Raw genomic sequence first — 14310 nt, 5'->3', positions numbered from 1 at the left:
TTCCCGAACGTTGGTATTAGAGCCTCAGTGATCCGAGTCAGCCTTGTCGACCCCACTGACACGCTTCCAATAAAGTAACGAACAACTTCTCAAATTGAAAAAGAAATCTTGCTTTGGCCCGCCGATGCAAATATCGGGGCACGGAATTGCTGAACTCGCTACGTAATACGGCGCGTTTGCACAGGCCAACTTTGAATTATTATTTTAATAAAGCTGTTAAGTTTCAAAGTTTAATGTGTGTACAACACATTCTGCCGTTTAATTGTTGCTATGTTTTTGGTTGTCAACGCGAGAGGCGTGTTCAAGTTATACTTTGGGGTTGTTTTAGTAGACAAAAATCAATCTTAAATAATAGTCATTGTTTGTATAAATTTAGTTGAAAACCGGGGCTTTTTTGGTGTTAATGCTAAGTAGTTACTGAAGCCAATGTCCAGACTAGAAGTCGAAGTTGTAGTAGTAATGAATTTTACTGCCCAACTTTTAAAATCCGCTCGCATGACTGCATTGTAGCGAAAATAGATGAGATCTTAGTACTCATCTATTTGTTTTCAAAATAAGCCCTATTTAAAATCATTCGTGAATACGTGCTAGGTAGGTTTTTCTTGCAAGATTTCAATCCTGGCGTGATCATATCACTTGATAAGAGTAAGTACACTAAGTATAATTTCTTTTTGGTAGTGAAGACTTAAATTTTTCCATTAGTTCTCCAACACAAGGGACTTGAGCGAATTTTGTCGACATTCGAAAAAATAAATATAAACGTTGAAAAGCCAATTATTACATCATTCCTTTCATTTATATTGAACTCAGAAGTGTCACCGAAAAATTGCACATAATTTAACATCTTAACGCTTTCACTTAGTATTCCACAGAGAACGCTGCAAGTCTGGGAGTTGAAACGATATAATAATTTCTCTTAAAGTTTTAATGCGAATTCGTGGGCTCGTGTGAAATGTGCGAAGTTTCACGTTCCCGGGTACGATGTGTCTAAATCAAGATGATATTCATATTATGTCCTCTCGAGTTTGATGTTACGATAAGATGGGTACGGTTTGCGAGACAGTCAAAGCTTCTTTTATTTTTTTCCTACCTATGCTGATAGCCTTGAGAGGCTATTTTAGCTTCTCCTTGACGTGGTGAGTTTACGTGGCTCAAACTGGAGTGTCGCTAACACTGGCCCCATCAAGAGCAGTGCTTCGCAGAATCTACCACCGGATTGGAAACGCGGCCTACTGAGAAGATCCGGCGAGAAACTCAGTGGGCTGTGTCTATGGGTTAATTTACTCGTCGAGCCTTTCGTCGCAGGCAACGGGTTAGGCGAGAGCGATGACCAGTGCTTGAGATACCTTAAAGCACCGTTGATGGATTGGGAGGATCTGTAATGACATGCTTAGGGCGACGTCAACTATTTACCATTCGGTCTACAGGATCGAGTATGGCAAGACGGGAATGCCGCCATGCACTTTAAGACGAGTTCGAAGTTTTCTAAAATGGCTATTCCACTCTTTATCCAATATCGCATGAATACTTTGCAGCAGAAAAAAAGTCGCACTGTGGTATCAACCTGCACAGAGGCAGTGGATTCAAAACAACTTTGTCACTTCTTATGCCCTTAGGCCCTGTGGGGATTGGTTCATGACTGATGGTCGTTGTGATGGATTAAGCTGGCTATTACGCTGTTTATAAATTTCGCTAGTTTTTGGTGAAAATATACTAATTATTATTCTTCCCCACTAAAATTTTGTTAATTTTTAAACGTGACTTAACAGAGTTAAGTTAATCCGGCTAAGAATAGATTAAACGTCTTGAGTATGTAGGTCACTTCGGCTAAGTGATAGGTGTGGCTTCTTGGTAGATGCAAGCTATACTTCAAATACAGGATGTTCATTTAGTGTTATTTATTTAAAATTTAAATTGCATATTTATGAATTTTGATACCGCACAACCCTAATTTAATTTCAGAATTTATTACATATGAATATCAGTCGTAAAACTATTACATTTTTTGATTGGTTTCGCTGGTAGACAACCTACGGTCGAACTGATGGTCAGTGATCACCATTGCTCATGGATCTGCAGCTTTTGCAATCGAATGCGTCCTCTCGACAATAATTGACGGCTCATAAAACCGTGAAGTTCTGATAAATCTGAAAACACGTACGTCCGAACATTCATTCATTCATTGGACATGCAAAGGCAATTCGTAAAAGTCTATATAACATTTATAAAACATACCTATAGCTATATTATACTGCCCAATTTATAAGACAGTAAAAATATTCTACAATATAAATTAGTGATCTTACCAATCTGATTATAAGCTTCAACTCGTAAATCGACTATTCAGCCTAATTCAGTTACTCAAAACATCTTCAAAAGCTCTCGCAGTAAATGGGCCTTAGGTTAAAATTTCAGAAAACTTTTGAATAGAATAAGTTGCACTTCTTTTTTGCACTTATGTTAAACGGATAATACTACAAGCTTATTCGTGAAACAAAAACTAGAAGATTAGCAAAATAAAACAAAATACATGGCCCCACTTCTAGGCTGCCAAAAACTTAAAGCATATTAACTAAACAAACCACGCTGTATATAAATCAAGCACACCTATCGATCGATCAGTGTAACATGGCCGACAAACTAACGGATATAAAAGGGCGCGGTGTCACATTGGAAACACAGCCTAGAGGAGTTTACGCTTTGGGAATATCGTTTGCATACAGCCATGACTTAGATAGTAAATGTTTTGACAAACACAAATACTGTTTGCTAGGTTTCATGAGAATATGAAAATCGAAAATATATCGCACGTACAGCATATATTATTATAACATCACTTGTGCAAATTATGTAATTTTTCTAGAAGCGTTGGGAAATTAAACACAATTATGTAGTTCTTCGCGACTAAAGAAATAAAATGATAATATTTAAACTACAACTTTAAGCGTTATTATTAAAAGCGAACATCTCCTGACGTTTCAGAGCCTTCGATTCGCCTCGAAGGCTCTGTCGGCCGGGCGTCCTTGGGGTGAGTTGCGCCGTCTGGTTGTAGTGTTGACTGCGGTAACCCCTTTACCTCATCCGAGTTCTGATCTCGGAGGGGATCGGACGCTTGGGCGAAGAGTGCAGGGGAGTTATTTAGTGGGTAGGGCCTTGAAAACATCCTTGGGCCTGCGGTCTCGTAGTCGCGGACCAGTCCCACAAACCCCGCGCGTGCTTTAGGCGCGAGGACCTCGTAGAAGGTTCGGCAACAGACCAAAAAAAAAGATATGATTCAACACAACTCACCATAAACGTCGATACATCCAATTTGCCACTTCATATTTGGCTGTGTGTTTATCTGACACATGTAGCACCCTCTATCTTCGGCACGGAGGGGCCGGATCCTCAGCTGCCAAGTCCTCGGGGCGTCCAGGCTGACTGAATAGCGGGCACCAAGTACCGCTCTGTCGTGCATAGTTAGGACGGTCTGGTCTTCCGCTCTTAGCCACCCTACCTGTAAGAAAAATGTTTTGGTTAATTTTAATGCTCTTGAAACCAATTTGGACATACGGGATTCAACTATGGGGTTCGGCGTGTGACTCTAACATAAGTATCATACATATCAAACAAATATGCAACAGTCCGTGGTTTATAAAAACATCGGAGATTCATGAGCACCTCAAAATCAGGATTGTTAAAGAGTCTTCTCTTTCTTCCTCAAGACCTGGAGTATGAAAAGCAGAAAAAGGCTAGAAATGCATCCTAATAAGCTTGCCACGCAACTAACCACACCGGACCTAATAAATAGGCTTAAAAGGCAGTCTATCAAGACAAATCCTAAGTCTTGATAGACACGGTTGACAGAGTGGAACAGTCTCGATGGAGATTTCGCTCTAACCGCCAAACAGCTCTCAACACATCTGCTCATAGTCTAGCTGACTGATAGCAAGATAAAGGAAAAAAATGTAGTGCTCTAGATAATTTTGGTTCATCCAAAAACTTCGGTTCGATTATACCTGTGTCTATAGAAATCTGAATCAGCACAGCAAATGTCAAGTTTGAAAATAATTGTTGCACGATATACGCGAGACGATATTGGGGATTTTTTTTAATTGCCCATGTAGGGAGTCGAGCATCCCATTTGATGGCGAGTGGTTACTGTTACTCATGGGCGTCAGCAATGCCAGGAGTACAGCTAAGCTACTGTCTACCAAGCCAAGCCATTGCCTACCAAAGTTTATGACCAACAATAAAATGATGCGTAATTCATCATTGTCTTTCATCATCACCACCATTCATGTTTATAGGATATGGCAATCATTCCTTCTTTTTGCTTCGGTTTCCTCAATACTGAGGGTCGTGACCACCTCCTCGCAACAAGAGCTTATTCCGGATCATTCCACGCCATTTGCCTCTATCTGCCGCCGAGTGTAGATCATCGTTAGCAATCATTCCAATACACCTGAGACTCCAGCCACCATTGGTGTTAGTCAATTGACTAATTTAGGAAGCACCGGATTGTTGGTTATTTGATCCCATACATTAGCTACCAAATAGAGTTTAAAGAAAAGTTAGAAGATATTGTAGACAATTTAGAATATATCATTAAATTACGTTTCCCTTTGGTACGTATCCAAATTTGGTATTTAATGTTTGCAAACAACAAGACGAATATTATGTTTAACATAAATCCAAATGTGGTAAAAGTCTTCGCGATATTTTGCGTTTTTAATATCAGTATTCATGAGAATCAAAATTAAACGCGTTCAAATATATTTTATGGTTTGTTTTGTCTGAATATTTTAATAGCCCTCGCTGGCACCCCAGCCATGGTTTTATTTGCAATAGTCACTCATAAATATTTATAGCATGGTGTACTCCAGGATCTCTATCTACATTATAGTTCTTAAAATTAAAAAAAGAGCGCGTCATTTTTTTTGCTGTGAAGTATCCTTTTTTTTTTTTTTTTTTTTTTTTTTTTATGATTGAAGGATTACTGGTGGCCCGGAGGCCTTTCCAGTTTCACCAGGACAGGTGGGCGAACAAAGGCTCAGCCAGGAGGGGTGGGATTTGCTAACAGCTACCCGAGCGCCTCCGAAGGAGACCTAACAGCTCAAGAGCAGCTGCTTCGCGAATGAATCTACTACCGGATCGGAATCGCGACCCGCTGAGAAGATCCGGCGAGAAACTCAGCGAGCTGATTCATGGGTTAGGTTGCACGGCGAACTCTTTGTCGAGTTCGACGAGTACGGTTACCGAGGTCCCTAAGCCTGCTCCTAGAGCTGAAGGCGTCTAGTGCAAAGGTTATTGGATCTGAGGGATCCGTAAGGACGTGTCTAGGGCGTCGACGGTGACTGGCTCCTACATGATCAGGATTCGGGGAGTAGTCAGCGGCGGCTACGATAAGGCGATTATCATGACGCATAGCCTTATCGAAGTACCGTTCCGACGCTGATTTCATGTATTTCTGGATAGATTCGAGGCCCAGGTCGTCGTGTAGGTCAACGTTCCTCACGAACCACGGAGCTCCGACGGCTAACCTGCAAAAGCGGGATTGTAGAGATTGAAGGGTGTCTATGTGTGTGCGGGCCGCGTGAGCGAACACCACACTCGCGTAAGTCATGACGGGCCTTATGCAAGTTTTGTAAAGTGTCACCTTGTTCCGAAGGGACATTTTACTCCGCTTACAGATCATGGGGTAGAGTCTACCGAGAATAAACGCGGCACGGTCACGGACTGATTTTATATGCGGGCGGAATGTCATCGATGCATCCAGGGTAACGCCCAGGTACTTGACCTTCCTGGCCCAGGGTATGGATTGACTAAAGAGAGTAATCGGGGGTGTGAGATTCCTCCTCCTAATACGGGAGGAAATCCGTGTGGAGCTTCCCCTCTGAAATAGCACCGCAGTACTTTTCGCTGGGTTGATGTCTATGCGCCATTTTCGGAACCACTGTCCTAGGGCTAGGGCTGCGCTCTGAAGCTTCTTCGCGATTAGGGACTTGTTTCTACTGGAATAGTAAACAGTCGTGTCGTCGGCGAATAAAGCTAAATGGGTCGGCGGCGACCGGGGAATATCGTTAACGAATAAGCTAAATAGGAGGGGTGAGAGGACAGAGCCTTGCGGGACTCCAGCTGTGAGAGGTCGTGGGGAGGAGCGGGTTCCCTCGACTCGATATCGAAAAGAGCGGTTCGACAAGAAGTCCCGTATGATGAGCACGAGACTATCCGGCACGCCCAAGTTGAATAGTTTGAAAATCAAACCGTTGTGCCAGACTTTGTCGAACGCTTTTGCGACGTCGAAGAAGAGAGCTCCCGTGTATAACGGTTTTGGTCGATTAAGCCCCACAAGAATGTGCTCCGTGAGGCGGTGCACCTGTTGAACGCATGAGTGATTTGTACGGAATCCGAATTGTTCATCGATGAGAATGCCCTTGGATGAGACGAAGTCTCTGAGGCGTTTGTAGAGCAGACGCTCATACAGTTTGCCTAGAGACATGAGGAGGCTAATCGGGCGGTAGCTCGTCGGATGATTTTTTGGTTTACCGGGTTTATGTATGCCGATAACGTCCGCTTCTTTCCACACCGCGGGAAAGATACAGTTCGCCATAGCGGCATTGAAAATAGATGCCAACATCACGATGAGTTGGACGGGTAGAAGTTTAATAACGCGGTTGGATATACCGTCGGAACCGGGAGCCTTGCGAGGACGTAGGTCTTTGATCAAGTCTTTAACTTCCATCGGGGTGACGGGTGGTAACGCGTCCGAGGGTGGCAAGGAGACTCTGCGTTCTACCTCACTGTCTACAAATTCTACATGAACAGGGTCCACGGATTGAGTGCTGGGCGTGCACTGGGTTTGCAATGTATCGGCCAGCAGCTCTGCTTTTTCATCATCATCGAACGCCGCGAGTCGGCCTGAGGGGCCTACGAGGGGGGGCATAGTTACTACCGTATCCGATTTGAGAGTACGAGCTAAGCGGTAGTAAGACCTTTGAGAGGGCGCGAGTCTTTCTAAGAAATCAGACCATCTGGCATCTCGGACTTCGGCGATGCGAGACTTTACGTCGCGTTGTAGGGCACGCATTCGAATACGATTTTCCGCGGTAGGATACCTGTCGTAGGCGCGTATCGAGGCGTTCTTAGCTCTAAGGAGTTCCCTAATATCGTCGGACAATTTGAAGCGGTGAAGGAAGTCCTCCGCTACAACTTGTTTCGATGACCTATCTAATGTCGAGGTGATGTGTGACGTTAAGATGTCTATGGCTTCAGCGGTATCCTGAGGAGACGGGGTAGAGTCTGGGTTAAACGGGAGCGATGGTGGATCAGATTCAGCCAGGCTGATGCCCAGCGTGTGCCAATCCACCACAGTCCTCGTGACGGGAACGGAATCGGGAGCGCGACCGAGCTTCATAACGACGGGACGGTGGTCTGAATCTAACTCTGAAACTACTTCGATCGAGTGTAAGCGCAGAGTTACGTTTTTTAATAACGCTATGTCGAGTATATCCGGGCGATGCGCGATATTTAGCGGGTAGTGAGTCGGGGTTAGCGGAGCGACGATATCGAAGGCGAGATCATCGACTAACGCGTCAAGCCGCCTGCCATTCGGGGTTGTAGTGTGTGAGTTCCACCTGATGTGTTTACAATTTAGGTCGCCCGCCAGAATGACAGAGCTCCCCATGCCGAGCAGCGCCTCGATATCACTGCTTAGAACAATCTTATCCGGTGGAAGATAAACGGACGCGATAACGATCGGCGCGTGTCCCGTCAGTGAGATTCGGCACACTGATGCTTCGATATTAGCGAGCGCGGGAGGATCGAGCGGGACGCAATGCAGGGCTCTTCTATAGTAAATGACGGTACCACCACCACGAGCAGAGAGCCTGTCGTTCCTGACCATGTTATAGTTCGCGATTTTAGGGTCACGGCGCGCGGGCTTAAGTAGGGTCTCCTGCACTAAAAAGATATCAATTTGATGGTCACGCAAAAAGTCAGAAACCTGATCACGTTGATTTGCGAGACCGTAAGCGTTAAAAAATCCTATCGTTACGGATAGGGGCTTTATTCTACTTATATACGCCATTGATTACCGGCGGAGTGAGGGGAGGACGTACGTATTTAATGACGCGTATACGTCGGCGTATTCTTGCACAACGGCGATAAAGTGTTGTGCAGTGGAGGCAGCGCGAATGGCGTCGCCCAAAGCGTTAACGCGCTCAAAGTTGATCGACTGAAAGAAGTCGATCGCTAAAGCGAGATTGTCCGACGCGGTCGGAGGGCAAGTCGCGGGAGAGGGACGAGTCGCGGGGGCGGGACGAATCGCGGAGGAGGGAGTTGTAGCCGTGTTCATGTACGGCAGCGGTTTTGCCCAGGCCGAGACACTGGGCACCGCCGCCGGAACGAACGCTGGCTTAGCCTGCGACACAGAGGGTGCCGAGGCTTTGATGTCTGGGCCGGAAGCTCGGAGGCGGTTTTGGCGGGCGACGCGTCGATTTATTTTAGGGGCTCGGGGGCATCCGCGGTAATTTGCGGGGTGACCCTGTGTTCGACACAGGACGCAGCTAGGCGGTTCCGTCGCGGTTTTTTGATCGCGAGTGCATAGGGCCGTGGCGTGATCGCCTAAGCACTTGACGCATCGGGGGCGCGCGTGACAGTTACGGGAAGAATGCCCGTATAATTGGCAGTTATGGCACTGGCTAGGTGTGCCTTTCTTGTGTGGGGTTTCGACTGCGATTCCGGAAAGGCTACAGACCGTTCGGATGTTGAATATTTGCTTACCCTCGGGGGTAGGCTGGAGGGCGACGAGAACCATATTATATGGCTCCCTTCCGCGGCCTGTATGCATGCGGTGTACGGAGTTAACCGGTAGGCCTTGTTCGAGAAGGTCGGCCTTAACGAGCTCGGCATCCAACTCTTTAGGGATGCCACGTATAACGGCACGGAGTTCGCGCTCCTCCTGGAGCGTATACGTGTGGAAACTTATACGCTCCTTACGGAGGTAAGAAGAGAGAGCCCTATGGTCGTCGGGTGTTCGAACCTTAATTTGAATGCCGTTCGCGAGGTTACGGGCATTCGTGAAATTGATATTTTTGGCCTTAAGAGCCAGGGAAACTCGTTCCCAAGCTGCCTTCTCTTGAAGGATTACCGGGGGAGGGGTCTGGGTTTTATTTTGTGCCACCGGACGCGGCGACGGAGTGGCACGGGCTAGAGGCGCAACGGGAGTCTGAGGGCGGGGGCGCGACGCGTTCGCGGCTTTGCTAATTTTAGCGGCCGCGGGAGCTCGAGACTCCGCGGCACGCTTCTTACCCTTTTGCACCAGGGTGAATCCATCCGTCGATGAGGCGGGGGCGAGGTCGACCTCCATCTCCGAGTCAGAGTCGGAGGACGAGGAGGCGGGCGCAGGTGACCTACGAGTAGGTGTTTTGGAGGGTGCGACGGAGGCCGCGGATGATCGCGCTGCTGGAACGGTGACCCCGGCGGACGACGCAGCAGTTTTACTCGCCAGTATAGGCGACGCGGGAACGGCAGGCACGACGGAGGCTGCGGTGCTCGATGCAGAAGCTTTGCACGCAGGTACAGGCGACGCAGGGGCAGCGAGCTCGGCGGAGTCCACGAGAGGGCTGGCGGTGTGATCGGCCTTGAAGGCCTGAAACTCGGAAGTGAGCTTTGGGTAGCGAAGCCGGAGAAATTCCGCAAATACAGCGTCCATGACGGCTACGTGCCCAGGTGGGGCTACCCTGGGTCTTAGAAAACACTCGCCTTGCGGCGAGGCCCCAACTTCTCGGACCTGAGCGGTTCTATTGAACACAGGTGGCGATGCGGCACGATTACTACAGGACAAAGAAAAAAAACACAACAAAACGGAAATAACAAAAAGAAACAAAACAATTAAAAACTTCCAGAAAAAAAAAAAAAAAAACACTTGGTCGGCAGATGTACCACGAACACAGAAATAACAAAAGGAAACAAAACAATTAAAAACTTCCAGAAAAAAAAAACACTTGGTCGGCAGATGTACCACGAACACAGGCCGCGCGAACAATGGCCGGGCTAACAAAAGCCGGGCGAACAAAGGCCGGGCAATCGAGTGGTCGATGAGCACGTCCGCACGTGACGGGTGCCTCTATCGGAATGTGAAGTATCCTAAGTTTCTTATGTTACTTCCAAACTGATGAATCCGAAGTGATTAAAACGATAAAATCAATTGGATGCATTTTTAAATACTTGGTTAGTTATGTTGATTGCTTGGAACTTCTGGGTCTGTGAAGAGCGTGCGGTTTCCTCTGTATTTTTTACGGTATGTTCCATGGGGAGTGCTTTGAGGAATAGTTTCAGATGATACTATCATCTCGTTTTTGCCATCGTACCGCCCGCCACTGGAGTAGAGTTCATTCATACTACCTAGAACCACCACCATGTCCATCCACAGCGCGTTTCCAGGGATCTTTTTTGCCACGTACATACCATCCGTCTTTAGAATGAGCTCCCCTCTATGGTGTTTCCGGAGCGCTATGACATGTCTTTATTCAAATAAAGCTTGTGGAGAGTATTAAGCGGTAGGCAGCGGCTTGGCTCTGCCCCTGGCATTGCTGACGTCCATAAGCGACGGTAACCACTCACCATCAGGTGGGCCGTATACTCGTCTGCCTACGCGGGCAATATAAAAAAGTAATATGCCCACACGAGCATGTTTCATCTAATTTTTTTTTTGAGTGCAAGGCAATCATGCTACACATATGGAAAAATAAGTAACCTATGTTTGGGTTACAAACGCTTCAGTGGTTGTTCAACGTCATTTGAGTATTTTGCTAACTACCGTCCAACATTTTATATTTAAATTGTTCATTGACGCTTTCGCATCCTAACACGCAATTAAAATTACTAGAGGTCCCGCAGTAGTCGAAATTCGACTATAATTAATTGGAATTGTAAGTTTGTACACTACTATGATTGTATTTCATACTTCTACAATCACAAATTTCACCAAGACTACACTATAAAAAATATTAACAAAGACAAACAATATTTAATCTCAATTTGACAACAGACGTCAAAAACAAAAGTATGACAATAAATAGTATGCATGCGTGTGTGCGTCAAATACATGGTATGTAGTGTGTGTAATGTTTTCTTTATTGATTTAATATATCTTTTATGCATCATATTAAAAAAATATTAGCATTGTGCACTTCTTCTCTTTATTCTCTATAAGTGTGGAAAATTTCATACTCCTCCGCCCGCGCAATTTTCGTAAAAAGGGATAGAAAGTTTTTGCTTCACGTATTAGTAATAGTCAAAATTATTAAATCCTTTTCGTTTCAAGGTTTGAAAATATGCTGTTCAATATTGGATCTATGTCTAGTCATAGATCGATAATGATGAAGTCGTCTATGAATCATTAGATCAATACTTTTAGCCAGGACGCACGACCGCACGAAATAAACAGGCTTTTAAAATATTGTTTTCCTCATATCACTAATACTGGTTGTAACTACACAGCAGCAACAGATTGTATGTTTAGTAAAAAATCGTATTAACGCCATCTGTTAATAATTTGATAGTACTATTTAGTGGTACTATCATTTTATTATAAGTATGTGTAAAAATAAATCATACACATATATTAAAATATTATTTTGATTGAAACTATTGTATTCGTAGTCGTCGTGGCCTAATGGATAAGACGTCTGATGCATAAGTGTTGAGGCGATGCACCGATGTTCGAATCTCAGGCGGGTACCAATTTTTCTAATGAAATACGTACTCAACAATTGTTCACGATTGACTTCCACGGTGAAGGAATAACATCGTGTAATAAAAATCAAACCCGCAAAATTACAATTTGCGTAATGACTGGTGTTAGGACCTCTTGTGAGTCCGCACGGGTAGGTACCACCACCCTGCCTATTTCTGCCGTGAAGCAGTAATGCGTTTCGGTTTGAAGGGTGGGGCAGCCGTTGTAACTATACTTGAGACCTTACAACTTATATCTCAAGGTGGGTGGCGCATTTACGTTGTAGATGTCTATGGGCTCCAGTAACCACTTAACATCAGGTGGGCTGTGAGCTAGTCCACTCATCTAAGCAATAAAAAATAAAAAAAGGTAAATCTACAATCAGATTAATGCGAGTAAGTAGTAAGTAAATCCATCATCTAGTGAAATTTTATTAACATAAAGGTATTAAATGTTGCAGCTACTAATAACTAAACAATTTGACTGTATGTAAAATTTATATAGTATATTATTATAAATTTTGAGACACCACTGACTGTGGAACGTAAAATATAATAAACGAATTTCCCAATAACACCAGCAAGTAAGATTATGAGATATGTCGAACAAAATTTTGCGCCAAATTTAAATCTTCATATAAATTCAACACGCACAGCACAGATAACTACAGCACAGATAACTACAGCACTCAAATATTTGATGAACGTCGCGACCGAAATTATAACATCGAAGTTAAATTATACTAGAAAAGTTTTCAAACAAGCGCGTGATTTTATTAAGACCGCTCAAGTTTTGATAGCTCTTTCGAAAAATATTTTAGCGTTTAGTACTGTTTCTTTTATTCACAGTCCTGGGTTTATTAAAATGATTTTATTTTACGATAGTGGTCCAGAGGACTTTTAATAAAAGGTTTCGTAACACGCTAATATATTAAGGTAGCGATATTAAGACGAACGCATTCGATATTATTTTGAAAATACAGAAAGAATGATTAATTGATGTCATATTTTTCGTAGTTGAATATTATAATTTCAATTTTAGTGTAAGCGTTTATAATAATCAAATGTATATTATTACCATAGAACCAAAGACGAATGAAGTAAAAGAAACAATAAAAGAAGAAACAGAAAAATTGACTCCCTGTGGCGCCGTTCAATGGATATAACCCAAAGAGGGTTGACGGTCGCGTGATAAGAGGACACGCTGTATCGACTTCAGATAATGTGGCATTAGGATATGAAGAAGAAGCAATCTTAAGTCAAGTGCAATCGAGTATTGTCGCGAAGTTTTACGGAGTTCTACTTTTTCCAAAGTTTGGAAACCTCTTGGCAGGAAAAAAACTTGAATACTTAAGAGGCAGTACAAAATGCCTTTGAAGACGGTTTGCTCCTATACACCTGATTTATTTAAGAAGTGCATTAAAGCATTGAAAAATTACCAACGCCCCGGCAGAGATACGTCGATACCATGGGTGAATATTTCCATTGATAGAAATATAAAATAAAAAAATACATGTGTGCAATTCACACGTGGTAGAAGTGAAACCTTCCAAAATTAAAATGCAATTATCCCAAACGTCTTAAGTATATGTAAAATTTTGTCTATAGTAAATAATTGTAAGGTAGCGCCCTCTGTGAATTGATATTTTAATTTCACGTATAATCCTAAATTAAAATTCACTACAAGAGCTTTCATACACACGTTAGTATTAAAAATCTAACAGATGGCGCTGTATTAAATAGTATGTATATTTCTGTCTCATTCTTTGCTGGCTTCATCCTACACATTTTTGTATTTGTGTCTCTTACCTGTCGTTTTTTCCGTTGCATCCGGTTTGAAATCACAACGATTCTAAAGAAGTTTTCACTTCAATAAATAAATAAAATGCTTTAACTTTCTGTATACCAGACGCCAATTTCGTAGGTAAAGACCTAATATTTTGCAACGCTTCCCGAGTCTTCTCTGGAAGCATAAAATCGCATAACACCAAACAATTTCTTATTAAAAAATTCTAACTTTTCCGTGAAACTTTATTTGTATCACAATTCAAAGAATTGAAGTATTTATTTCAGTGAAATCTTAACATCTGCAGTGCAAAAATATAACAAAGGCAACGCCCGTGTCTGGAGGCGGAGAGAATTTTAATATGAAGCTCGCTATCTAGGTGCACGAACAATGTACCGGAAATCTGTGACCGAAATATCGGAGTAGTATATAAACTCGAATGTTTAGACTTTATTTTTAATGCTCCGAACGGGTCGATGGCGTAAAAGTTAACCCAAATTTGTATGGAGTTGGAACGTTTGCCTGCGTTTTCCGCTAGGGGGCTGTTCCAACTGCATACAAATTAGAGTTAACTTTTACGCTATCGAGGACGTTAAAAAATTCGCACTAAGCACACAGAACGGTGAAAACCTACCTACGTTGACCTACAATTCGTCCTAACGCTACTACTATACATTAACTACACCATTCACCCAGCTGCTCAATAAATTAAATAACTAAGTCGCTGTGGCCTGAAGGATAAGACGTCCGGTGCATTCGTATCCAGTGATGCAACGGTGTTCGAATCCCGCAGGCAGGTACCATTT

General features: G+C 43.6%; 1 protein-coding gene across 3 annotated transcripts in view; it reads right to left on the bottom strand.

Annotated features, from left to right (window-relative positions):
- The window catches only part of LOC114240958 (limbic system-associated membrane protein), a 65859-nt gene that overhangs the window by 36338 nt on the left and 15211 nt on the right, over positions 1-14310 (bottom strand). For all 3 annotated transcript variants that reach the window (XM_089736448.1, XM_028171655.2, XM_089736447.1), the window contains exon 4: positions 3289-3496. In XM_089736448.1, coding sequence (XP_089592574.1) covers positions 3289-3496 — 208 coding nt within the window. The remainder of the gene's footprint in view (positions 1-3288; positions 3497-14310) is intronic.

The sequence above is a fragment of the Bombyx mandarina genome, chromosome 21 (genome assembly GCF_030267445.1).
Source record: "Bombyx mandarina strain Sakado chromosome 21, ASM3026744v2".
NCBI lineage: Eukaryota > Metazoa > Arthropoda > Insecta > Lepidoptera > Bombycidae > Bombyx > Bombyx mandarina.
This window is presented reverse-complemented; position numbering and strand designations above follow the sequence as displayed.